This window comes from Lutra lutra, chromosome 2, assembly GCF_902655055.1.
Source record: "Lutra lutra chromosome 2, mLutLut1.2, whole genome shotgun sequence".
In the NCBI taxonomy this organism is placed as follows: domain Eukaryota; kingdom Metazoa; phylum Chordata; class Mammalia; order Carnivora; family Mustelidae; genus Lutra; species Lutra lutra.
The window spans coordinates 184,970,380-184,996,829 of NC_062279.1; the positions used below are offsets into that span (position 1 = coordinate 184,970,380).

Below are 26,450 nucleotides of genomic sequence, written 5' to 3' on the forward strand. Positions count from 1 at the left end.
TCTAAAGTCCCAGTGCCACCTCTGTATACTTAAGGCTTAACATTTATACTTTTTTTTAGTATCTTCTCTTATGATGAGAATTTAGTAACATGCTTTTATTCCAGTTACAAACCGATTGTCAGCACTGTTCACACTAATGGCAACAGTTTGTTTCATTTATGTAGGAATCCGTTTTCTAAGTTTCAGGCCTCAATTATTCTTTAAAATGAAACAACAAGTATATTCCTCATAATGTGAAATCTTTTACATCCTTTTCCAAAGCTACTGAGCTAACGTTTCAAAGAGATGACACCTGTTCCTTTATCCCGCACTTCAAAATATGGGAGATACTGAGGGAGGGTAACAACCCAAACACCCAATACCTAGGGCTGGACAGAGAAAACACAACTCTGAGAGTCCCTGTCCTGCCTATATTGCGTTAACTCATTATACCGTATCCCCAATCTCTCTAAAATATACAAGTTTCAAGGAAGGATGTAATATTGGGGGGGGGGACCTTTACCAGAAAACATGTACACCTATTTGTTAGTAAGTGAGAACTTCAGAAATAATTTTTCAAAGACAGGTATGTTGATTTTTATTTGTTCTTATAAAAGTAACACAGAACCAGAAGCACTGTATCAACTCTTAGTTGTCCAACTGGAAGGCTGCATAAAATTTAATTAAAATAGGGGCGCCTGGGTGGCTCAGTGGGTTAAGTTTCTGCCTTCAGCTCGGTCATGATCTCAGGGTCCTGGGATTGAGCCCCGCATCAGGGTCTCTGCTCAGTAGGGAGCCTGTTCCCCGCCGTCCCCCACCAACCCTGTTCCCTGCCACCGCCTGCCTCTCTGCCTACTTGTGATCTCTCTCTAATAAATAAATAAAATCTTAAAAAAAAATTTTTATCAAAATGTACTTCTCTCCTGTGTTCACTTTATCTGCTTTACAGCCTCCTTCCTTAACCGAGACTATCTTCAAGAAATAAGAAATTTATTTAAATATTAGGGAAAAAATTGGAAAAATAAATTTGCTGGAAAACTATAGTATTATAAAAGCTGATATAAATGCTTGAACATTATTACCACCTATAAATCAACCGGATAAACTTAGGTAAATTTTTTTTTCCCAGATAAATTAGGTAAATTATACATTCTATGGGTCTTAACTTCCTAACTTATGAAATAATGATCTTCTAAGTTCCTTTTGAACCTCTAAAATCTCCCTGCTTCTAGGTATAAAATAAAATTATAATAAGTAATTTTTAAAAGCTTGATTTTTATATTCTTATTGAAGAATTAAAAAAAAAAAGAAGAAAAAGTATGAGGTTTGGAGCTGTAAGCCCGGGATTCTAGTTGTGGCTTAGCTTTAGGATTGTGGGGCTTCCAAGAGATCACTTAACTTATGAGCCTCAGTTTTCTCACCCTTAAAGGAGGAATAATATGAGCATCTACTCTTGGAACTTGGGGAAAATTAAATGGCAAGATGTAAGTAAACTGGTTAAGCCAATCCCTGGCATACAGTGAGCATTTAATAATTATTAGATGTTATAATATTTGCCATATAAGACGGTGGTAAAGATTAAAAGAGGATAAATGGGTTTTGCAACATATGTATACATCAGATCATCATGCTGTATACTTTAAATTTACACAAAGTCAAGTGTATCTCAAAGCTGGATTAAAAAGAATGTATGGAATAGATCTTATGTTAAATGTTCTTATCATACACACAAATACATACAAAAGAGGGAGGGAAGGCGGAAGTTATTAGAGGTGATGGTCAGTTCATGGTACCTTTTATGGTGACAATTTCACAGGTGTATACTTAGCTCCAATTTATCAAGCTGTATACATGAATGTATTCGTGAATATGTATACATGAATACAGCTGCTCTGTGTGTCGATCATACTTCAATAAAGAAGGAGACAAAAAGCATCCAAAGAGAATCATGCATATAAAATGCTCTGCTAACAGCAAATGTACAATACGGGTTTTCCCAGCTATCCAAGAGTGGGGTTTTTTTGTTTTTTTGTTTTGTTTTGTTTTTGAGAGAGAGAGAGATTGAGAGCACATAGGAGCAGGAAGGGAGTGGGGCAGAGGGAGAGAGAAACTTAAGTAGCCCCCACACTTGGCACTGAGCCCAATGCAGGGCTTGATTTCATGACCCTGACAATCATGATCTGAGCCGAAATCAAGAGTCAGGCACTTAACCAAATGAGCCACCCAGTGACCCCTATCCAAGAGTGTTCTTAACAAAACCTTTCCTAAACTGAAACAGCATAAAGAAGCAATTACAATTAATTTATACAGAAATTTTTTTTTTTTTAGCTTTCCCAGACCCCAAAAAATAACCTCTTAGGCTTTTCTGATACCCCAGGACACATCTTGCTAACAAGTGTACAAAATAAATAAGAGATGAAACACAGATGTTCACAGACACAGTTCAAAGCTATGGTGGCTTGATGCTGAGATGCTGAGTGTGTCGTTCCTGGGGAAGGAGAATGGTGGGTTCACTCTTGTTGCTCAAGGTGCGTGCTGCCTCCTTAGCAGCTGGCTGCAAAACAAACACTAAATGCTATTTTTGCTTTTTGCCTTTCTTCCTAAAAGCGAAAATCCTCTTCAGACTTCCTTCGGTTAACAAAAACCAGTAATAATATAGATCTTTTGTAACACTGGAGTGGTCATACATACACATACATACACAACTTTCAAGAAGCAGGCGATACATACAATTATTTTTCGTTTTACTTGTTCCTTAGGGTCTATTAATTCCATTACATATCACTACAGATTTTATATTTAGCAAAACATTTGCAGTTATGCATGTATTAGGAATTGAGCAAACAAAATGTTTGCTAGGGGCACCTGGGTGGCTCAGTGGGTTAAGCCTCTGCCTTCGGATCAGGTCATGATCTCAGGGTCCTGGGATCGAGCCCCGCATCAGGCTCTCTGCTCAATGGGGAGCCTGCTTCTCTCTCTGCCTGCTTCTCTACTTGTGATCTCTCTCTCTCTGACAAATAAATACATAATATCTTAAAAAAAAAGTTTGTTAAAACATTTTGTTTGCTTATAAACAAAAATGTTAATGTATTACCTTTAAAAGGGAGTAAAAGTCAAATATCTAATACAATATGAAAAGTTTTTTTAAAAATATAGCATTAAGATGTTTCTAATTTAAATATACAAATGTAGGGGTGCCTAGGTGGCTCAGTGGCTTAGGCCTCTGCCTTTGGCTCAGGTCATGATCTCAGGGTCCTGGGATTGAGTCCTGCATCCAGCTCTTTGCACGGCAGGGAGCCTGCTTTCTCTCTCTCTCTCTCTCTCTGCGTGCCTCTCTGCCTACTTGTGATCTTTCTCTGTCAAATAAATAAATAAATAATCTAAAAAAAAATATATATATATACAAATATATAATTCAAGTTTGTTTCTCCTGGTTTACAGGACAGAAATTGCTATAAATCATATTTTATATTGCTAAGTCTATCACTGTACATTAGAACAACATTAAATCTTCCTTCATCCATGGAGGACAAGGGGAGATGGAGAGGAGAAGGGAGTTGAGGGAAATTGGAAGGGGAGGTGAACCATGAGAGACTATGGACTCTGAAAAACGATCTGAGAATTTTGAGGGGGTGGGGGGTGGGAGGTTGGGGGCACCAGGTGGTGGGTATTGTAGAGGGCACGGATTGCATGGAGCACTGGGTGTGGTGCAAAAATAATGAATACTGTTATGCTGAAAAAAATAAAAAAATTAAAAAAAAAAAAAAAATCTTCCTTCATCCTTCACAACAAAGATCAGCTTCCTGAAAAACCTCTGTAATAAGGCCATATAAAGTCAAGAAAAAAAGGATACTGAAGACTAAGAACATTACTGACTGCATGAAAGCCCTTATGAATATTTGTTTTATTTACAGAAACAAAGCAAATTGGATAGCATTCTATAAAAGAAAAAAAATTGCATTGATTTTTCTGCATCTTCAATGAATAATAATGGCTGTCATAAGAACACATTTCATTCATCATACCTTGTTCACTAGAAACTTTTCAGGGTTCCCCTTTAAAAAAATTTCATTAAGATGCTTTTAAGTTTGGGGTGCCAGGCTGGCTCAGAAGAGCATGCAACTTCTTGATCTCAGGGTCATAAATTCAAGCCCCACATTGGGTGTACAGATTACCAAAAAAATAAACTTTAAAAAGACAGGCTTTTAAGCTTATTTTGCTTTGTTTCATTATCTATAATATGTTAAAGGCATTTCTGTTGATCTAATTCTTCATCCAAATGTTCAATGCCACTCTCATTTTATGATCTGGTTACCAACTACAAACACTCAAATTACAGAGTAAATGAGAAATCTGAAAGTTGTGGGTAACTTCCAATACTGTCTGTATAACTGAGTAAGTATATTTCAAGTTCCTCCCATATACAAATATTTGTAGGTTCCTAATTATGATTTCCCCAGGTTGACTTTCCCTTGAACTTCTTTAAATCTTAAAAGGTACATTCTCATTCAAAAACTCTACTCCTGACCTCTCCCATTTGGATTTTCAACTCTTATAACATCCCAAGGAAAGTAACTCACAATTATTAGGTAACTAAACTGGGGTTGAGAGAAAAGATATCCAAAAGTGAATCTAAGCATACTAAATTTAAAGTAAGAAAAATGCAGTTAGACTGGCTTGTATCCTTTTCATCCAAGTTTCAAAAACTAAATAGCAATTATCTTTATTTTTTTTAAAGATTTTATTTATTTATTTGACAGACAGAGATCACAAGTAGGCAGAGAGGCAGGCAGAGAGAGAGAGGAGGAAGCAGGCTCCCCACTGAGCAGAGAGCCCGATGCGGGGCTCGATCCCAGGACCCTAGGATCATGACCTGAGCCAAAGGCAGAGGCTTTAACCCACTGAGCCACCGAGGCACCCCGCAATTATCTTTAAAAAACAAAACAAAACTTGGAGTGCCTGGCTGGCTCAGTCACTGGAGCATGCAACTCTTGATCTTGGGTTTTGAGTCTGAGCCCCACGTTGGGTGTAGAGATTACTTAAAAATAAAATCTACAAAAAAAGAAACTCAGAGAAGCAAACAAAACAAAACAAAACAAAAAACTAAAAAACAAACAAAAAAACTAAGTGAAAAATTTTTACTAAAATGTTAATTCTTTAGATTTGAAATAAAAATCAACATTGAAAACTTCTTTACTTAAAGCTTAGAAATACAAATGTTTTTACAGACCAACACAACTCTCAATATTCAAAGGATTATTGACTTTTCAGAGCTATAAAGGACCTGAGAGGTCAGTTAGTCTCTCTTTTTCTCAGATTAAAAGAAAGAGAAGAGTAGGGGGCAGAAAAACTCCAGGCTCAGAGATGTTTTTCAGTGACTTGCTCAAGTTCACCCAGCTTCAAACAGTGATTTACTACCTATTACACTTTGTCACATTGTCCCTGCAGAAGAAAAATGTCTGTTATTTACTCTAAAAGACAAAATGCTTTTATCTACTCAGGAATCTTGTTTTAAACAGTAAGGACTATTATCTTCTGAAATCTTGTGACCTTACTACTCAAGGATTTCAAAAGCCAAAGAGTACATTCATTCAGCAAATATTTATTGAACACAAAGTAGATGTGAGGTACTGTGAGAGACACGGGGGATAGAAAGACAAAAACTAGGAAGAATAGTAATAAAATGATAATAATAGCAACTGCCATTAACTAAGCCCCCACTACAGGCAAAATACTAGAGTAAGTATTTTATATGCACTTGCTCTAATTCTTAAAGTAACACTGTAAGAGATTAACAGCATTTCGGACAGGTGAAAACTGAAGTTCACTCAGAGTTAAGTTCCACTTTCCAAATGCCAAAGTGCAAGTCCTAGGTACCCCATGATGTAGCCTACTTCCCTATTCCTAAGCAAATGATCCCCTTGTTTAAGACTAAATACAGGGCGCCTGGGTGGCTCAGTGGGTTAAGCTGCTGCCTTCGGCTCAGGTCATGATCTCGGGGTCCTGGGATCGAGTCCCGCATCGGGCTCTCTGCTCAGCAAGAAGCCTGCTTCCCTCTCTCTCTCTCTCTGCCTGCCTCTCCGTCTACTTGTGATCTCTCTCTCTGTCAAACAAAAGAATATAAAGGGAATGGAAATATACACTATATACAACAAATCCATATAGAGAGCACTTTTAGAAACCTACATAATTCTGGTCATCAAATGTAAGAGAGATGAAGCACTAAAAAGAAGGAGGTAAGACACAAACAAGGTTAAGAAGTTGATGTATTGAACAGTCAACAACCTAAGGTTTTCAGTCAAAAGACGATAATGGCTGAGAGCATATACAAAGTCTATAAAGTCATTGAAGCTGGGATAGGATATATATACATACAAAATCTCAGAAAACTAAAACTAATAGTTACTTCAATATGAAAGACAAATCAAAACAAATATATTTTCATTTTCATTTAAATTATTAAACTTGTTTCCTCAAAAAAATCAGCTAAGCTAAAAGCACATACAAGTCATAAAGAGTTCACTTACTTGGACATCAATTTTCTAAACTCTAATACTAAAATTACAATATAATCAAGAAGCAAAGTATAAACAAATGTACAAACAAAAATAAGCTTTTGCAAAGGAAATGTCATAAAATCTATTTAATAAAACTGAAGCACTTTATTCACTTGGAAGCTCCTCAGGCATTTACAAAGAACCTACTAAAAGGCTGAGGTTTTCTGTTTTATTGTCTTCCAAGTACTTATCACTATTTGTAATCACCTCATTGCTTTTTGTTTACCTTTTAAGTCCACAAGAGGAACCACATAACCTCTAAATAGTATCTACACAGCATCTAAAACAGTATTGAGCCCATAATATGGTTTCAGAAATATTAGTTGAATTAATGAGTAATAATTGCCAGAGAATGGCACAAGAGCAGCATCAAGAAATGGCAGCCGGGGCGCCTGGGTGGCTCAGTGGGTTGGGCCGCTGCCTTCGGCTCGGGTGGTGATCTCAGGGTCCTGGGATCGAGCCCCGCATCGGGCTCTCTGCTCGGCGGGGAGCCTGCTTCCCTCTCTCTCTATGCCTGCCTCTCTGCCTACTTGTGATCTCTCTCTGTCAAAGAAATAAATAAAATCTTAAAAAAAAAAAAAGGCAGCTGAAATGCATTTTTGTAAGACAGATACACTTCTTTTCCAACAGTATTGACTTAATAAGTCATTTTAAACAATTTCCATTAAAATAAATATATGTTGTTTAATAGAATGAAAAGTTCAAATGAGGGGCGCCTGGATGGCTCAGTGGGTTAAGCCTCTGCCTTCGGCCCAGGTCATGATCTCAGGATCCTGGGATTGAGCCCCGCATCACACTCTGTTCAGCAGAAGGCCTGCTCCCCCCTCTCTCTCTGCCTGCTGCTCTTCCTACTTGTGATCTCTCTCTCTCTGTCAAATAAATAAATAAGATCTTTTTAAAAAAAGTTCAAATGAGTATCTGAGAAATAAGACAAGACTTCAAATATGTTTTATGATTATGTGGCTATTTTGTATTTCTAGGCCCTAAAGACATATACTTATTGTCTTTACTATTAGGTACTTCATGAAAAATATGACAAGTACCTACAAACTTAAATTACCTCTGCCCTCAGCCAATTGTCCAAACAGACTACATGCCATCTGAGTAGAGCATTAATATACATCTTTCTATCCCCAGCCTCTAGTGCAGTACTTTCATGTCATGAATGCTTCTATACAGCAATGTCCACAATAGCCAAACTATGGAAAGAACCCAGGTGTCCATCAACAGATGAATGGATAAAGAAAATGCGGTGTATATATACGATGGAATACTATGCAGCCATCAAAAACACCCAAATCCTGCCATTTGCAATGACATGGATGGAACTAGAGTGTATTATGCTAAGTGAAATAAGTCAATCAGAGAAAGACAATTATCATATGATCTCTCTGATATGAGGAATTTGAGAGGCAGAGGGTCATGGTGGGTAGGAAGGGGAAAAAAAATCAAAGAAGATGGGACCGGGGAGGCAGACAAACTGTAAGAGATTCTTAATCTCAGGAAACAAACTGAGGGTTGCTGGGGAGTGTGGGGGGAGGGACAGAGTGGCTGAATTATGGACACTGGGGAGGGTATGTGCTACGGTGAGTGCTGTGAATTGTGTAAGACTGATGATTCATAGACCTGTATCCCTGAAGCAAATAATACACTATATGTTAATAAAATATAAAATTTTAAAAATGCTTCTATAAAAAGAGAACATTTGGACTTTAATTTTCTACAAAAATACTGCAACAGGTACCAGATTTACCCTCTGGCCTGACACGATAAAAAAGGGTGGGGAGGCAAGACATAAGAAACTCTTTCAAAGACAATGGGCAACAGACAACAAAAGACACTGATTCCTGAAGAGATCAGGAAAAAATGAGATAGGACCCATGATTTCCCAAGCTTATTGATATAAGAGAGCTTCCAGGCCACATCAAATGCAGCCCAAAGCCTGGGGACTCCCTAAGTTAAGGAAACAAAGCTGAGAGTCTGAGGAGACCAGGGCAGCTAGAAGCCACAGAAGAGTACCAGAGAAGAGAGTGATACACAGAGAATGAACTCCAAAGATATGCAGGCAGTCCCAATGAGTATTAAGGTGAGTAGGAGCAATACATGCAGGTAAAGATACTACCAGAGAAGGAACAAAAAGAACTATGAGAAAGGACTAGAGGTAGCAATCTCCAAAGCTTACCAAGATTCAGCAAAATTGTCTCACATATCAGTCACACTAGGAAATGTCACAATTCAGAGACAATTAAGATGACTATCTAGGATAGGGGTGCCTGCGTGGCTCAGTCATTTGAGTAGACTCTTCATTTCACCTCAGGTCGTGGTCTCAGGGTCCTGAGATTGGCTGACATTGAGCCCGGTATTGGGCTTCATGCTCAGTAGGGAGTATGCTCATCCCCTCCCCACCCACCACCCCTGTTTGCACTCTCTCTCTAAAATGAATAAATAAAATCTTTTAAAAATTAAAAAAAAGAAGAAGAAGAAAAGTATCCAAGATAGTCTTGCCTCACCGGTGGGGAATAATTAGCCCTACACTAAATCCTCCTTTGGTTACCCCCAAGAAGTTAAACATAGAGGGGAGCCCGGGTGACACAGTTGCTAAGTGTCTGACTCTTTTTTTTTTTTTTTTAAGATTTTTATTTATTTATGACAGAGAGAGAGATCACAAGTAGGCAGAGAGGCAGGCAGAGAGAGAGGAGGAAGCAGACTCCCTGCTGAGCAGAGAGCCCGATGTGGGGCTCGATCCCAGGACCCTGAGATCATGACCCGAGCCGAAGGCAGTGGCTTAATCCACTGAGCCACCCAGGTGCCCCAAGTGTCTGACTCTTGATTTCAACTCGGGTCATCATTTCAGGGTCCTGAGACTGACCTCTGTCTTGGGCTCCACACTGGGCATGGAGCCTACTTAAGATTTTCCCTCTCACTCTCCCTCTGCCCTTCCCCACCCCTCTCTAAAAAAAAATAAGATAAAATAATGGGGCACCTGGGTGGCTCAGCTAGTTAAGAGTATGCCTTCGCCTCAGGTCATGGTCTCAGGGTCCTGGGATTGAGCCCCATGTTAGGCTCCCCACTCAGCAGAGAACCTGCTTCTCTGTCCTCCCTACTGGTGCTCTATCTCACTGTCTCTCTCAAATAAATAATCTTTAAAAGAACTTTATAAAATATATATATAGAATAAAAAGAAGTTAAACATACAAGTACCTTATGATCCCACACTTCTTGGTATATACCCAAAAGAACTGGAAACAGGTATCAAATACATGTTCACCCATGTTCATAGAAGCACTAATCACTTTTGGGTGAAAGTAGTCTAAATGTCCATTAATGGATGAATGGATAAACTAATCATGGTACATACATACAATGGAATATTATTTAGCTATAAAAAAGAAGACAGTACTGACACATGGATGAACCTCAAAAACATTATCCTAAGTAAAAGAAGACAGACACAAAACGTCACACATTTCCATTTATATGAAATATCCAGAACGGATAAATCCATAGAGACAAAACACAGAATGATGGTTGCCAGGGCTGGAGGGAGAAGGCAATGAAGAGAAATTGCTTAAAAGGTGAGGAGTTCTACTTTGGAGTGATGGAAATGCTTTGGAACTAGGTAGAGATGATAATTATACAATACTGTGAATGTACTAAATGCTACTAAATCATCCACTTTATAATGGTTAATTTATGTTATGTGAATTTCACCTCAATAAATTATTACTTGGAAAAATATAAAGGCAGAAAATGAGAATGGAAACTAAAAAATTGATGTAGAAAAAAAATAGTAAAATGAAATTTTAAATTGGCCTTATCACTGGTCACAATAAATGTAAATGGTCCAAAATCCCTAAAAGGCAGAGACTGACAGATTGAATGAAAAAGAATCAACACTGCCCATAAGAAATTAACTTACTTTATTTATTTTTAAGTTGGCTCCATGTTCAGTGTAGAGTCCAAAACCAGGCTTGAAGTCACGACCCTGAGATCAAGACCTGAGCTGATGCTTAACCCACTCAGCCACCCAAGCACCCCAAGAAATGAACTTCATTTATTTTTTTAAAGATTTTATGTATTTATTTGAGAGAGAGCACAAAGGGAGAGTGAGAGGGAGAAGCAGACTCCCCCTGAGCAGAGAGCCTGATGTGGGACTCACTCCCAAGACCCTGAGATCATGATCTGAGCTGAAGGCTGATGCTTAACCAACTGAGCTACCCAGGCACCCAAGAAATGAACTTTAAATAGGGGGGCACAAATAAGTTAAAAGCAAAAAAATTGAAAAAATATATGCCACACAAATATTAATAAAAAGAAAGTAGAAATGGCTAAATTAATATCAACCTAGTTTTTTAAAAAAATATTGAAGGTCAATTTCATGATGATAAAGAGGTCAACCCACAAAGTAGATACAAAACCTGAAAGTTTATGTACCTAATTACAGTGTCACAATACATAAAACAAAAACTATAATAGATAAATCCACAATCACATATAGTCAGAGATTTTATTTTATTTTATTTTTTTAAATATTTTATTTATTTATTTGACAGACAGAGGTCACAAGTAGGCAGAGAGGCAGGCAGAGAGAGGAGGAAGCAGGCTCCCTGCTGAGCAGAAAGCCCGATGTGGGACTCGATCCCAGGACCCTGGGATCATGACCTGAGCCGAAGGCTGAGGCTTTAACCCACTGAGCCACCCAGGCGCCCCTAGTCAGAGATTTTAATACTACTCTCTTGTTAACTGATAGAATAGTCAGAAAATCAGTGAGAATACAGATGATCTAAACATATCAACAAACTTAACTGACATTTATAAAATACTCCCTCCAGTAATAGATGAACACATATTCTTTTTAAGTGCACAATAATCAATTAATTTATCAAGATAGCTCATATTTTGGAATAAAACAATCCTTAATAAATTTATAGGGATTCAAAACAAAGTGTTATCTAACCAAACTGTTAATTTTTAATTTACAAGTTAAAAATCAGTAACAAAAAGATCTCTATGAAGTCCCCTAAATATCTAAAGCCTAAATAAAATATTTCTAAATGAAGAATTGGCCAAAGAAGAAATCAAAAGAGAAATATAAAAGTAAAATGAACTCAATGAAAATTAAAACACAACATATGAAAATTTGAGCAATACAATGAATGCATAAATCAGGAAGGAAATTCATAATACTAAACACCAGAAGAAAGTCTCAAACTAATGACCTTTGTTTCCACCTTAAGAAACTAGAAAAAAAAAACTTAAACTCAAAGTAAGAAATAATAAAAGTCAAACTAAAAACCAACGAAATATAAAACAGAATCAAAAGAATAGACAATGAAACCAAAAACTGGTCTCTGAGTCAATTAATAAAACTGATAAACCTCTAGCCAAACTGGCCAGGAAAAAAAAAAGAAAGACAAGGGATAAATTAACAATTTTAGGAATAAGAAAAGTAATGATCACTAGAGATTTTACAAAAGGTTAAAAAGGTAATTAGTAAATATTATGCCTATTATAAACAACTACGATAAAATGGACAATTCCCTTAAGAAACAGAAACTATGAAGCTTAACCAAGATAAAACAGATGCCCTGAAAAGTCCCATATCTATTAAAGAAATTGAATTTGTAGCTTAAACTCTTCCAACAAAAAAACTTCCAGGTCCAAATGGTTTCATCAGTGAATTCTTCCAAAATTTAAGGATGAAACAATGCATATTCTGCACAAACTCTTCCAGGAAAATGAAGAGGAAAGAACACTTCCCAACTCATTTTATAAGTCTATCATTACCCTAATGCTGAAATCAGATACTACAAGAAAAGACTACAGGAAAATATCCTTCATGATCATAGATGTAAATTTTTTTTAATTAATTAATTTATTTAAAGTAGGTTCCACACCAATGTGAGGCTTTAACTCATGACCCTGAGATGAAGAGTTACATACTCTACCAACTGAGCCAGCCAGGAGTCCCTAGATGTAAAACTTCTAAACAAAGTTGTATTCTATCAAATCCAGAAGAAATATAAAAAGAGAAAAGATATAACCAGCCAAGTGGGTTTCATCCCAGGAATATAAGGCTGGTTTAACACAATAAATGTAATTCAACATATTCCTCATCTAAAAATCTTCCTAAAGAGAAAAAGGCATCTGACAAAATCCAACATGTGTTCCGAATAAAAACTTTCTGCAAATTAGTGCAATAAAACTTCCTCAAGCTGATAAGAAAAAACATTTACAAAAGCCCTACAATTGGGGCACCTGGGTGGCTCAGTTAATTAAGCATCTGCCTTGGGCTCAGGTCATGATCCCAGAGTCCTGGGATCGAGTCCCACCTGGGACTCCCTGCTCAGTGGGGTCTGCTTCTCCTTCTCCCTCTGCCCCTTCCCCTGCTTGTGTGCACTCTTTCTCAAATAAATTAATAAAATCATTAAATTTTTAAAAACCCTACAATTGGGACACCTAGGTGGCTCAGTGGGTTAAAGCTCCTGCCTTCAGCTCAGGTCATGATCCCAGGATCCTGGGATCGAGCCTCACATTGGGCTCTCTGCTCAGCAGGGAGCCTGCTTCCTCCTCTCTCTCTGCCTGCCTCTCTGCCTACTTGTGATCTGTCTGTCAAGTAAATAAATAAAATCTTTTTAAAAAACAAACAAAAAAACCCCAAAACCCTACAATTAAGATCTGAAATGAAGGGGCGCCTGGGTGGCTCGGTGGGTTGGGGCCTCTGCCTTCGGCTCGGGTCGTGGTCCTGGGGTCGGGCCCCGCGTCGGGCTCTCTGCTCGGCGGGGAGCCTGCTTCCTCCTCTCTCTCTGCCTGTCTCTCTGCCTACTTGTGATCTCTCTCTGTCAAATGAATAAAAAAAAAAAAAATCTTTAAAAAAAAAAAAAAAAGATCTGAAATGAAGAAAATGTAAATTCTCAGGGTCCTGGGATCAAGCCATGAATCGGGCTCTCTGCTCAGCAGGGAGCCTGTTTCCCCCTCCCTCTCTCTGCCTGCCTCTCTGCCTACTTGTCATCTCTTGTCTGCCAAATAAATAAATAAAAAATCTTTAAAAAAAAGAAAAGAATACAGCAGAAGAGACTCTATCATATGCTGCTGGTAGAAATGTAAAAGTAATACCACCACTTTGGCAAATAGTTTCTCAGTTCCTTAAAAAGTTAAACACATATACACTACAGGATCAAGCTACTCTATTCCTAGAAATTTTTACTCAAGAGGAAAGTCTATGTTTACAAAAAGACTTGAACAAGAATTGTCACAGCAGCTTTATTTACAAAGATGAAAACTGGAAACACATATGGCAATCCAGGAAATAAATGTGGTAAATCCACACGATAAAACATTACTCAGCATTAAAGGGAAGGAAATATCATGGATTTAACAACATGGATGAATCTCAAAATAATTATGAGTGAAAGAAACAAAAAAGAATACATACTGAACAGTTGCATTTATATAAAACTCTAGAAAATGCAAACTAATCCATACTGCCAGAAAGCAGAACAGCAGTTGCCTAGAAGAGGTTGGGGGTAGGGGGTGGAATTACTAAAAGACTCAAGGAAACTTTTGGTGGTGATGAAGATGTTCACTATTTTGATGTATACAGGTATATGGGTGTTAATTATAAGACAAAACTCATCAAATGGTACACTTTAAATAGGTGCAGTATACTGTATGTGAATTACATCTCAATAAAGCTGCAGAAATAAAAACAAAAACTGTAAAGACATCATTAACAAAATACACTATATTTGAGGCCATAAAATGAAACAACACATTTTTAAAAAATGATATCACACAAAGTATACTCCCTGACAATAGAATTAAACTAGAAATCAGTAACACAAAGGTGTCTGGAAAATTCCTAAATATTTGGAGGTTAAGTAACACACTTCTTCTTCTTTTTTTTTTTTTAAAGATTTTATTTATTTATTTGACAGAGAGAGTGAGCAGAGGCAGACAGAGTGGCAGGCAGAGGAAGAGGGAGAAGCAGGCTCCCCGCCGAGCAAGGAGCCCGATGCGGGACTCGATCCCAGGAGGCTGGGATCACGACCTGAGCCGAAGGCAGCTGCCCAACCAACTGAGCCACCCAGGCGTCCCAAGTAACACACTTCTTAATAACACATAATCAAGAGGAAATCTCAGGGAAAATCATAACATGTTTTGAACTGAATGAAAGTAAAATATGGAATGCAGTCAAAGCAGTGCTTTAGAGAAAAATTTTAGCTTTATATGCTTATAACAGCATATAAAAAAGAAAACTCTCACATCAATATCCACTGCATTGAGTTTAAGAAACTAAAAAACAGTAAATGAAATCCAAAACAAGAAGAAATAATAAAAATAAGAGCAAAAATCAATTAAGTTGAAAACAGAAAAACAACAGAGAAAATCAGGAATGAAGCAGAGTCCACTCTCATCACTCCTATTCAACATTTTATTGGAAGTCTTGCCCAGTGAAAAAAAAAAGAGAAAAATAAATAAAAGGTATGCAGATTAGAAACTAAGAAATAAAACTATCACTATTCTCTGACAACATGGTTATTATTTACATAGAAAATCCTGTGGCATCTACAAAAGCATTCTGGAATTTAATAAGTGAATTCGGAAAGGTCACGGAACACAAAGTTAATATGTAAAAATCAATTGTTCTTGTTATGTACTAGCAATGAACTGGAAATCAAAATTTTAAAAATACCATTACCATTAACAAAAGCCCTACGGACAAAGAAATACATACAAATAAAGCTAACAAAATACGTGCATGATCTGTATCCTACATGAAATACTACAAAACACTGATGAAAAAAATCAAAGAAACCTAAATAACTGAAGAGATATGCCATGTGGAAGACTTGTTAAGATGTCAACTTTCCCGAAAACTGGTCTGTAGATTCAATCCTAATCAAAAAAAATTTTTAGACATAGTCCTGGCGTGCTGATTTTAAAATTTACATGGAAAGGCAAACAAATTAGAATAGACAAAACAATCCCGAAAAATAAGAACAAGTTTGGAATACACCCTACATGATTTCAAGACTTACTATATAGCTACAGTAAAGAAGACCATATGGTATTAAAATCAAGAGAGACACATGGAGATCAATAGAACAGAGTTCAGAAATAGATCTACATAAATATGGTTGACTAACTTTTGTCAACATCCAATGGCAATTTAATGAGGGAAGAAAACAGTCTTTTCAACACATGGTGCTAAATAACCCATAGTCATCTGCAGAAAAAATGAACTTTAACTTGTGCCTCGCAAGCATACAAAAAGCTGATTCAAAATGGGTCACAGAGCTGAAAGTAAAATGCAGAAGAGATCATAGGAGAAAAAGTCTGTGACCTTGGTTTAGGCAAAGAATCCTTAGATATAACACCAAACATAGAATTTATTTTTTAAAAACTAATAAATCACACCTCATCAAAATCAAACTGTGCTCTGCCAAAGACATTAAGAGAATAGGAAGACAAGCTACAGACTGGAAAAATACACTTGGTTATATACGTGCCAACAGATTTATATTCAGAACATGAAAAGGACCCTCAAAACTCAACAGTAAGAAATAACTATTTTAAATGGGCAAAATAGGGGCGCCTGGGTGGCTCAGTCGGTTGGGCATCTGCCTTCGGCCCAGATCATGTTCTTGGGGTGCTGGGATCGAGCCCCGCCTCAGGCTCTGCTTGGCAGAGAGCCTGCTTCTCCCTCTCCCTCTGCTTGCCACTCCCCTGCCTGTGCTCTCTCTCTCTGTCAAATAAATAAAATCTTAAAAAAAAAAAAGGGAAAATATTTGAATAAACACTTTAACAAAGAGGTTTTACAAACGGCAAAGTGCTCATACCATTAATCATGAGGGTAATGTAAATTAAAACCAGAATGAGATGCCACCAAATCTATCAGAAAGACTAAAATTTCTTAAACTAACAATACGAAGTCCTGGCAAAGATGCTGAACAACTGGCACTCTCATTACACTGCTGGCTGGAATGTAAAATGGGAAAGCCACTTAAGAAAATAATTTGGAAATTTCTTAGAAAATTAACCATACAGTTACTATAGGATCCAACAACCTGACTCCTAAAAAGCAAAAAACTTATGTTCACAGAAAAACATACATGTGAACATTTATAGGACCTTTTTTTTTTTAAAGATTTTATTTATGTATTTATTTGACACAGAGAGAGAGCAAATACAAGTAGGGGGAGCAGCAGGCAGAGAGGGCAATGCAGACCCCCCAGCTGAGCAGGGAGCCTGACGCGGGGCTTGGTCCCAGGACGCTAGGACCACAACCCGACCGAGCCAAAAGCAGATCCTTAACAACTGAGCCATACAGGTGCCCCCTTTATAGCATCTTTATTCAAAGATTACTATTATTATAGCCCCATTTATACCATCTTTCTTCAAAATCACCAAAACTGGGAACCACCCAATGTCCTTCAGTTGGTGAGTGGATAAACAAGTCATAGCACATCCATACAGTGGAATACTACTCAGACAAAATAAATAAATAAATAAAAACAAACTATTGATACATGCAACAAAATAGATGAATCTCAAATGCACTAGCTAGATTAAAAAAAAAAGCTAGACTCAAAAGGCTACATATACTGTATAATTCCATCTATATAACAAACTGGAAAAGGCAAAATTGTAGGGAAAGCAAACAGATCCGTGGTTGTCAGGGTTTAAGAGCTGAAAAGGGTATGACTACAAAGGGACAGTATAAGGAAGTTTTTTGAAGAGAACAGTAATACATCTTGGTTGTGGTTTTACACAACTATATGCATTTATCAAAAAGCATAAAATTATATACCAAAAAGAGTGGATTTTGCTTTATGGCAAATAATTTTCAAAAATAGGTTATGGCAATTTTTTTAAAAAGGAAAGGTAATTTGGAAGGAACAATAATAATATAGATTTAAAAACAATGTCTCCAGGGCACCTGGGTGGCTCAGTGGGTTAAGCCGCTGCCTTCGGCTCAGGTCATGATCTCAGGGTCCTGGGATCGAGTCCCGCATCAGGCTCTCTGCTCAGCGGGGAGCCTGCTTCCCTCCCTCTCTCTGCCTGCCTTTCTATCTATTTGTGATCTCTCTCTGTCAAATAAATAAAATAAAATAAAATAAAAACAATGTCTCCAGAACAGGGTCAGTTCATAAAAAGGGACACTCAGTTGGGAGATGGATTTCAAAATTAAGGCAGAAATCTAGTTACCCAAATTCCTGAATAATGTCAAGAAGGTGAAAATGCTGATCTGCATATAAAGTATGCCTTCGGTCCTGATTTGTCTTAAGAATCTGAGACAATTCTAACCATACTCCACATCACAAATGAGGACAAAGAAACAGTTCAGAGGCTAATGATCAGGCAGGGTTTTAGCCTTTATTTATACTAGTACCTCTGTCAAGGGTTCCTACTCTTAACATGCAATACCTAGATAAAATTCTAGGAATCTATGAAAGTGGATAAAACAAAAATTCATCTTCATTTTCACTAACCTCTAATTGGAATGTGGTACAGTTTCCTTAGGTTATGAATGTATGCAGCTAACTATGGTAGAATAAACTGGACCTTTATCTCTATCACTCATAGAAATCAGATTTTTCCTATCACATCATATTACCATAGATTCTCTGCTATCTTATTTTGTATGCATTAATAAACATTTATAAATAATATATTTGAGGGGTCTTATTTTTAAGATTTTATTTGAGAGAAAGCAAGAAAGGGAGAGAGAGCACCGAGGGGAAGGAGAAGCAAACTCCTTGCTAAGCAGGGAGCCACAGGTGGGGCTCCATCCCAGGACCCTAAGATCATGACCCAAGCTGAAGGCAGATACTTAACAGACTGGGCCACCCAGGCGCCCTTAATTGAGGGGTTTTAGTACTTTGATTAACTTTATTTCATATAACTGGCTTCCTTTGTAATCTTGTGGATTTCATTTAACACATTAAAATACATTAAACATTTTGGGACACCTGGATGGCTCAGTGGGTTAAGCCTCTACCTGCAGCTCAGGTCATGGTCTCAGGGTCCTGGGATCGAGCCCTGCATCGGGCTCTCCTCTCAGCTCAGTGGTGAGCCTGCATCCCCCTCTCTCTCTGCTCGCCTATGCCTACTTGTGATCTCTCTGCCAAATAAATAAATTAAATCTTTAAAAAAAAAGAAAATACATTAAACCTTTTAAGATACAAATAAAACATTATTAAAGAGAGGGTTCATAGGCATCCCTCGAACACCAAAAGGATCCATGACAAATAAAAAGTTAAAAATTCCTGCACTAAATTATCCTGCTCCCACTGTACACAGCACCACTTTTTTCAGGGTAACTAACACCTTCATACATGCATGAAATGCCACTCTCTCCATGGGTATTTAATAGTTTACACCCAAGTCACGGAAATGCACAGCTTTTTATTTAACAATAACCATATCTGCTTGCACTCACTAGCTAGTAAAGTCCACATAAATTTTAATTATATACATACAGAGAGAGACCACAGACTGAAGACTACACTGTTAAATGAAATGTGCTTTCCGAAACTATAGAGAATAGCCTAAAAAAATCAATCTAACCTACAATTCAAATAAAAAGGAATTTAATGAAATCATCTGAAAAATGATCTTACGTTGCTAAAAATGCACACAGAGGAATAGAGAGTTAAGTTTTGTTTTCTAAATCCTATGTTGTACACATATTGCAATATCTTGTTTTCTCATTTAGAAAGTAAAAAACAGGAGCGTCTGGCTGGCTCAGTCGGTTAAGCATCAAGACTCTTGATTTCAGCCCAGGTGGTGATCTCAGGGTTGTGGAATCGAGCCCCACGCTGGGCTTTGCCCTTAGCAGGGAGTTTGCTTGAGATTCTCTTTCTCTCTACCCTTCCCCTTGCTAGTTCTCTAAATAAACAAATACATAAATCTTCAAACAAACAAACAAAAAAGGATCTCAAAACCTCAAAAAAACTAGATCACACAGATTTCTAAAATAAGATTCTTATGATTCCTCGGGTTAAGTAATAACCAAGTGAGATACAGAAGTCACTTTTTTTTTTTTTAAGATTTTATCTATTTTCTTGAAAGAGAGAGAGAGCACAAGTAGAGGGGAGAGGCACAAGGAGAGGGAGAAGCAGGCTCCCCGCTGAGCAGGGAGAGCAACTCAGGGCTCGATCCCAGGACCCCAAGACCAGACCTGAGCTGAAGGGAGATGTTTAATCAACTGAGCCACCATGTGCCCCTATTTTGCCCATTTAAAATAGTTATTTCTTACTGTTGAGTTTTGAGAGTCCTTTTCATGTTCTGAATATAAATCCGTTGTCAGGTATATAACCAAGTATATTTCTCCAGTCTAGGCACCCTAAGACAGCAGTCATTTAAACGATGAAAACGCCCTAACAGTAGGAGGGAGTGAGAGGATCTAAACTCCAAGAGCGGCAAATTTCAAGGGACAACTGAAAAATTTAAAAAAAAAAAAATTGTGGTCTGAAGATGATGTGGTCAGAAATATGGAGAAAAAAAAGAAGAAATATTTTTGGAGAAAAAAATAAATATAAATATTACAGTAAATATTACAAAATTAATCCTACTACAAAGGCATTATCTCCTTCTTATCTATAAAATGTATTAGTGAAATTTTTTCAGTAGGAATATACTACTTATAGAAATCAAGAGACAAACAGAATTTGATTTTCCATATTTCCTATCATTATTTGATGATAAAATGAAATGGAGCCACACAAATCATTCATTTTCAATAGTATTTCATTTTTATACATACTGTTACCACAATTTTTTAAAACTTTAACAAAAATGTAATGTGTTCCATCTATAACAATTTGCCATATCTTTACCCATATCTTAGAAATTTTTCATTATAAGCACTCAAAATTATGACTCTTTAGATCATTTTTTCTGATTACAGAATCATTATATACTTATCTCAGAAAATTTGTAAAATACAAAAGAAAAAATCTCTTAAAAAGAAACCAGAATTCCCCATAATTTTACCAACTAGAAATAAACACTATAACCATGTTTTTTCTTCTATGGGTACTACCATAAATATTAGTAATAATGCTATTAGTCAATATCTATTAGATACTTTGAGCTATTTTGCTAATAGCTTTACATACACTATTTCATTTTATACTTACAACAATCCTATTCAAGCAGGTGGGTGAATACTGCATTTTACAGATAATTAACTAGAGATTAAAGAGGTTAGGAAACCTGCTTCGAGTCACAGAGATAACTGGTAGATCTGAACCCAGCATTCTCAAACACTATGCTATACCACCATGAATGTATACAGAGAGAGAGAACGTTGTATTCTCTTCTACTCTTATGTAACTTCCTAGGTCATAAAAATTATGAATGAAATTTATAATTAAATTTAATATAATAGCATGTGGACATAACATAATTTACTTTATCGCTCCTCTACTGGATCAGACCATTTTTTACAGTATTTAGCATGGTATGACTCGTTCAATACAAAAAAATAAAAACTAGATGAATGCAAGACTTGCTTGTCGACTTCTAAATTTAAATTAAAATATATTAATTCAACTTACTCTTTTACTGAGGCAAATAACTGGCCACATACTGCAACCTAATGTGCAGCAGCAACAAAGGCAGCCACAAAGTAGCCAACGTACATTAACAGGAAGGTTCTTCTTAAGACAACTGTTAACTCTGTTGATGCTGGCTTTAAATTCTTCGGGAGCTACCTAAAGAAAAATTTTAAGAAATAACAACACTGCAATATTAATGTCAATAAGCATGTCTCATTAACATAATTGTTTTTATAATTTGTTAGGAAAAGACTTTACTTTTGAAGTATATAAACAGTACCTAAGTAAATGATAGACACTCACTTTTCCAGTTAATGAAGAAGGGAATTCTGATTCAAATTTGTTGCTCAGTCCAAATCTATTTTTAAAAAAAGAAGAAAAATATGTCATTACACATAATTGTTGAAAAAAGCCATTTAACTTAATCAAAGGTCAAGTAAACAGATGCAACTCGATATACAGAGTAACAATGGAAGTTTGAAACACAAAAACACTGTAATCTGCAATGTATGAAATGTAACAAGCAATTTTAGCAGCTGAATAAAAACTTTAGTATAAGAGGCTGAAAATACGGAAAGAAATTACTTCTTTGGGGCTCTGTTTATAAACAAAATATTAATGTAATGGAAAACAATACAATTATCCAACTTTGTAAAAATTACTGAGATTCTCCCAACTAAGTACCAGAAACTACAATCTCGGCTACTGATTATTCTTTAGGTCAAGAGCCCGTGTTAACACTCAATAAAGCCGTAACATATCTAAGAATGCAAGTTCATCGGCTGGCATTTTCTGAGACCAGCATATTGTTGTTGTAGCCAGAAAATGCTAAAAAAACATCTGGAACAATGTGATAGCTGCCTGCCTACTTTAACTTAGAAGTACAACACTTGTTATATACGAAACCCCAAAGAAATGGATGTTGTACATTTTAGTATCTTTAAGCTTTTAAATGTCTGTAAAAATCATGAGGATGGATTGGGCACTTGACTATTTCTTTGTGTAAGTTATTAGGAAAGAACAAAATACTCAAGGACACATTGGTAATGGCTCATTGCACCTAGAAATAAAAATTGAGATACTTAAATATAACTTTTGTTGGATCCAAAAAAAAAAAAGCCAAAATTTTTTTTAGTTTTAATGACATATACTTGACATACAACACTGTATTAGTTTAAGGTATACAACACAATGATTTGATACATGTGTGTACTGAGATGATTACCACAGTAAGTTTGGTTAACATCCATCTCCTCACATTCACTGTCTTAATAACCCTTATAAATACACAGTACTGGACTTTAGGTAGCTTGCACGAGCAAGAGGTATCTCCTGAGATATTCTGCATGAAGCAGCTGGCCAGTCAGGGGTCTCTTAACTCAACCATCAGTACAGCTAAACAGGGAAATCGAGTAATATGGGCTATATGAAAGCACTAAGGAACGGTAGAGGCTGGCCAAGTGGAGGGTATACAGAATGGGGGACAGGAGGAATCATGGGTCAGATCCGGCTGATTACTATCATATTAGAATACAGACCCACATCTCAGAGGTGATATGATTTCTTTTCTCTAAGAGGAGCTGGGAAACCAGATTTCTATGTAAAAATTTCCCATCTTTAAATTACTGTGCAAGGCAAACAGAACACTTCAGAGGTCAGGCTGTGTTCTGCATCATTATCTAGACTTTCCTACCTGTGGATGGTGGCACTGGAGACCCATTTTATCTTCATCTTAAGTGATTTATACATTATTTTATTGCAGCATTGAATGACATTAATCTGACATTGAATGATATTATCTGTCTTTATAAATAATGGATACTATTTATCAAAAAGATTACAATGTAACTACCTAAGTCCAACACAAAGTTCTTTTCACACTAAACACATACTGGCAACTATTACTGTTCTACGTAATTCAAGCATTAATGCCATTCTAAGACTGACAGACTCACTTAAACCCATTTTCTGTCTATATGCCTCAGTGCAACATGGTTCTACTTGCCCCAAGAGATAACTCATTTCCAATCTTAAAACTCCTGAAATGAGGAAGAGGTGTGACATGCTAGAATGACAGCTCTCAGTGAGGTCTCTAGATAATGTACCTCCTTTTCATCTATTTCCCTTAGGGAAGAGGACAATGAGTATAAATTTTAAATTCTATCTCTTGAAGTATTATGTCCATTGGTCTGAAGGTTTTCTCTTTCAATTAATAGTTTCCATTTCAACCATTTTTTTAAAGAATATATTTATTTATTTCAGAAAGAGAGAGAAAGAGAGCATGACGGGGGGTGGGTGGAGAAAAGGCAGAGAGTGAGCCCAATGTGGGACTCAATCCCAGGACCCTGGGATCACGACCTGAGCGGAAGGCAGACCCTTAACCAACTGAGCCATCCAGGTGCCCCTCAACCATGTTTATTATTCCAATTAACCATCTCCTTCCAACTGGTCTTTGAAATTTTTTAGAAAACAACCAGATATCTCCAAGTCTCCTGTTTGTTGTTGTTGTTGTTGTTGTTACAGAGAAAGAGCGCACATACAAGCCAAGCAGGGGAAAGGCAGAGGGAGAGAATCTTTTTTTTTTTTTAATTTTATTTTTTATAAACATATATTTTTATCCCCAGGGGTACAGGTCTGCGAATCGCCAGGTTTACACACTTCACAGCACTCACCATAGCACATACCCTCCCCAATATCCATAACCCCACCCCCCCTCTCCCAACCCCCTCCCCCCATCAACCCTCAGTTTGTTTTGTGAGATTAAGAGTCACTTATGGTGGGGCGCCTGGGTGGCTCAGTGGGTTAAGGCCTCTGCCTTCGGCTCAGGTCATGATCCCAGGGTTCTGGGATCGAGCCCCGCGTCGGGCTCTCTCCTCAGCGGGAAGCCTGCTTCTCCCTCTCTCTCTCTGCCTGCCTCTCTGCCTACTTGTGATTTCTGTCTGTCAAATAAATAAATAAAAAATCTTAAAAAAAAAAAAAAAAAGAGAGTCACTTATGGTTTGTCTCCCTCCCAATCCCATCTTGTTTCATTTACTCTTCTCCTACCCCCTTAACCCCCCATGTTGCATCTCCTCTCCCTCATATCAGGGAGATCATATGATAGTTGTCTTTCTCCGATTGACTTATTTCGCTAGAGGGAGAGAATCTTAAGCAGGCTCCATGACCAGTGCAAAGTCCATCTTATGACGGTGAGATCATGAACTGGACCAAAAAGAAGAGCCAGACACTTAACCAACGAAGCCACCCAGGAGCCCCCCACCAAGTCTCCTAACTAGAAAAGTCTTTCCCTTTCATTCCAGCCATTAAGACACTTAACACGGGTTAAATTATTTTGTTTGCCACCATATAATGTGCTAAGGGAGCAGTCCAGGATGACCTTAAACCCTAATTTCCTTTCTTCCTAGAGCCTCAGTATTTCCTTATTGGCCATGTGACTGAGTTTTAATTCCTTACCCAGGGAGCACAACCAGCTAATTAATTGCCCTGTCAGTCCTGCATGTCAGAGCTCCTTTTAAGTCAGGTTCCAAGGACATTCATTCAACTCCTCTTCAGTTATACTTTTTTGTTAAGTTGTATCTTAGGAACAGATAGTAAACCTTCCACTTTGTTCATCTTGTCCTCCCAAAAAAATGTCCCAAGAAAGATTACCCAGTGACAAGATTATCATGATATGAAAGTGCTTAGCTTTTCCACCAGCCATTAACTTGGTGCTGATGATTTTTCCATTCCCCTTGCTTGCACTTCCCCACCCACTGAACAAGAACTACCTGGAACAAGTGCCAAGATAATGCTGCACTTAAAGTCCTTAAGGTCTCCCCAGCCCACCGGAATGAACCCCAACTGTACTCTGCTTCCTCTTTTAAAATCTCCAAAAGGGTGCCTGGATGGCTCAGTGCGTTAAGCCTCTGCCTTTGACTCAGGTCATGATCCCAGGGTCCTGGGATTGAGGCCCGCATCGGACTCTCTGCTCTGCGGGGGGTCTGCTTCCCCCCCAACCCCCCCACCCCACCTGCCTGCCTCTCTGCCTACTTGTGATCTCTCTGTCAGATAAATAAATAAAATCTTAAAAAAAAAAAAAATCCAAACAACGGGGCACCTGGGTGGTTCAGCCAGTTAAGTGTCTGCCTTCAGCTCAGGTCACGATCCCAGGGTCCCCATGACAGGCTTTCTACTCAGTGGGGAGCCTGCTTCTCCCACTCTTGCTGCTTGTACTGACAAATAAATAAATACAATCTCTAAACAAGACATTTAATATTCAAATCAAGTACTCATGATTACTGACAGAGTGAGCCATGATAATCAGGCACTCTTTCTTCATCTCCATTTGGAATACAGTTCGGCCTTTAAGGGGTATTCCAAGATTTGGCATAAGGACCTTTTTGCTCTCTTAAATCCTTGAGGACCTCGATAAGCTTATGTGGTTTATATTTATCAATATTTTGGATTAGACATTAGAACTGAGACACCTAAAACACTTTTAAACTTATTCATGGCAGGGGGAAGGGCACCTGGGTGGCTCAGGGGGTTAAAGCCTCTGCCTTCAACTCGGGTCATGATCCCAGGGTCCTGGGATCAAGCCCCGAATTGGGCTCTCTGCTCAGCAGGGAGCCTGCTTCCTCCTCTCTCTCTGCCTACTTGTGATCTCTGTCTGTCAAATAAATAAAATCTTTAAAAGAAAAAAAAAAAAAAAAACAACTTATTCATGGGGTGCCTGGGTGGCACAGTCAGTTAAGCAACCGACTCTTAATTTTGGCTCCGGTTGTTATGCCAGGGTCGTGACCCCATGTGGGGCTCCGTGCTCAACGTGGGGTCTGCTTGGGATTCTCTTCTCCTACTGCCCCTTCTCCCTCGCCTTCCCTGAGCTCACTCTCTCTCTCCCTAATAAATAAATCTTTAAAAAAAAAAACTTATTCATAAATGAGCCTGGTATATGCTAACAAATATCAGTTTTATGAGAAATAACTTTTTCAAACAAAAAAATTTTAGAGAAAAATATTGTTTTCCATTTCCACACCTCCTTAATGACTGACAATGGAAGACAGCTGGGTTCTCAAATCTCTTTGTGCATTCCATCTGCTGTGATATGCTCTCTGATTGATTTTATAAAGAAAATTAGGCCTCACTAGATATGTAGTTAGAAATTCCTGTATATCACTCTTGATAATACAACAAAACTTGACAAGGGATAGTGTCTTAACTGTTTATTACAAGGAAGGAAACTGAAACTACATCAATGAACTTTAATACTCTGTTAAATTAAATTTCATTGGTATATCTTGCATTTTGAATGGTTTTACCTATACTTGATTTTTAACTTCATACATCTGTCCCTTGAAAACATGAGTAA

General features: G+C 37.5%; 1 protein-coding gene across 2 annotated transcripts in view; it reads right to left on the reverse strand.

Annotated features, from left to right (window-relative positions):
- CHIC2 (cysteine rich hydrophobic domain 2) overlaps positions 1-26,450 on the reverse strand; it is a 58,351-nt gene that overhangs the window by 13,755 nt on the left and 18,146 nt on the right. For both annotated transcript variants that reach the window (XM_047719322.1, XM_047719323.1), the window contains exons 2-3: positions 21,407-21,461; positions 21,104-21,259 (exon numbers count right to left, since the gene is read on the reverse strand). In XM_047719322.1, the coding sequence (XP_047575278.1) occupies positions 21,104-21,259; positions 21,407-21,461 (211 nt within the window). The remainder of the gene's footprint in view (positions 1-21,103; positions 21,260-21,406; positions 21,462-26,450) is intronic.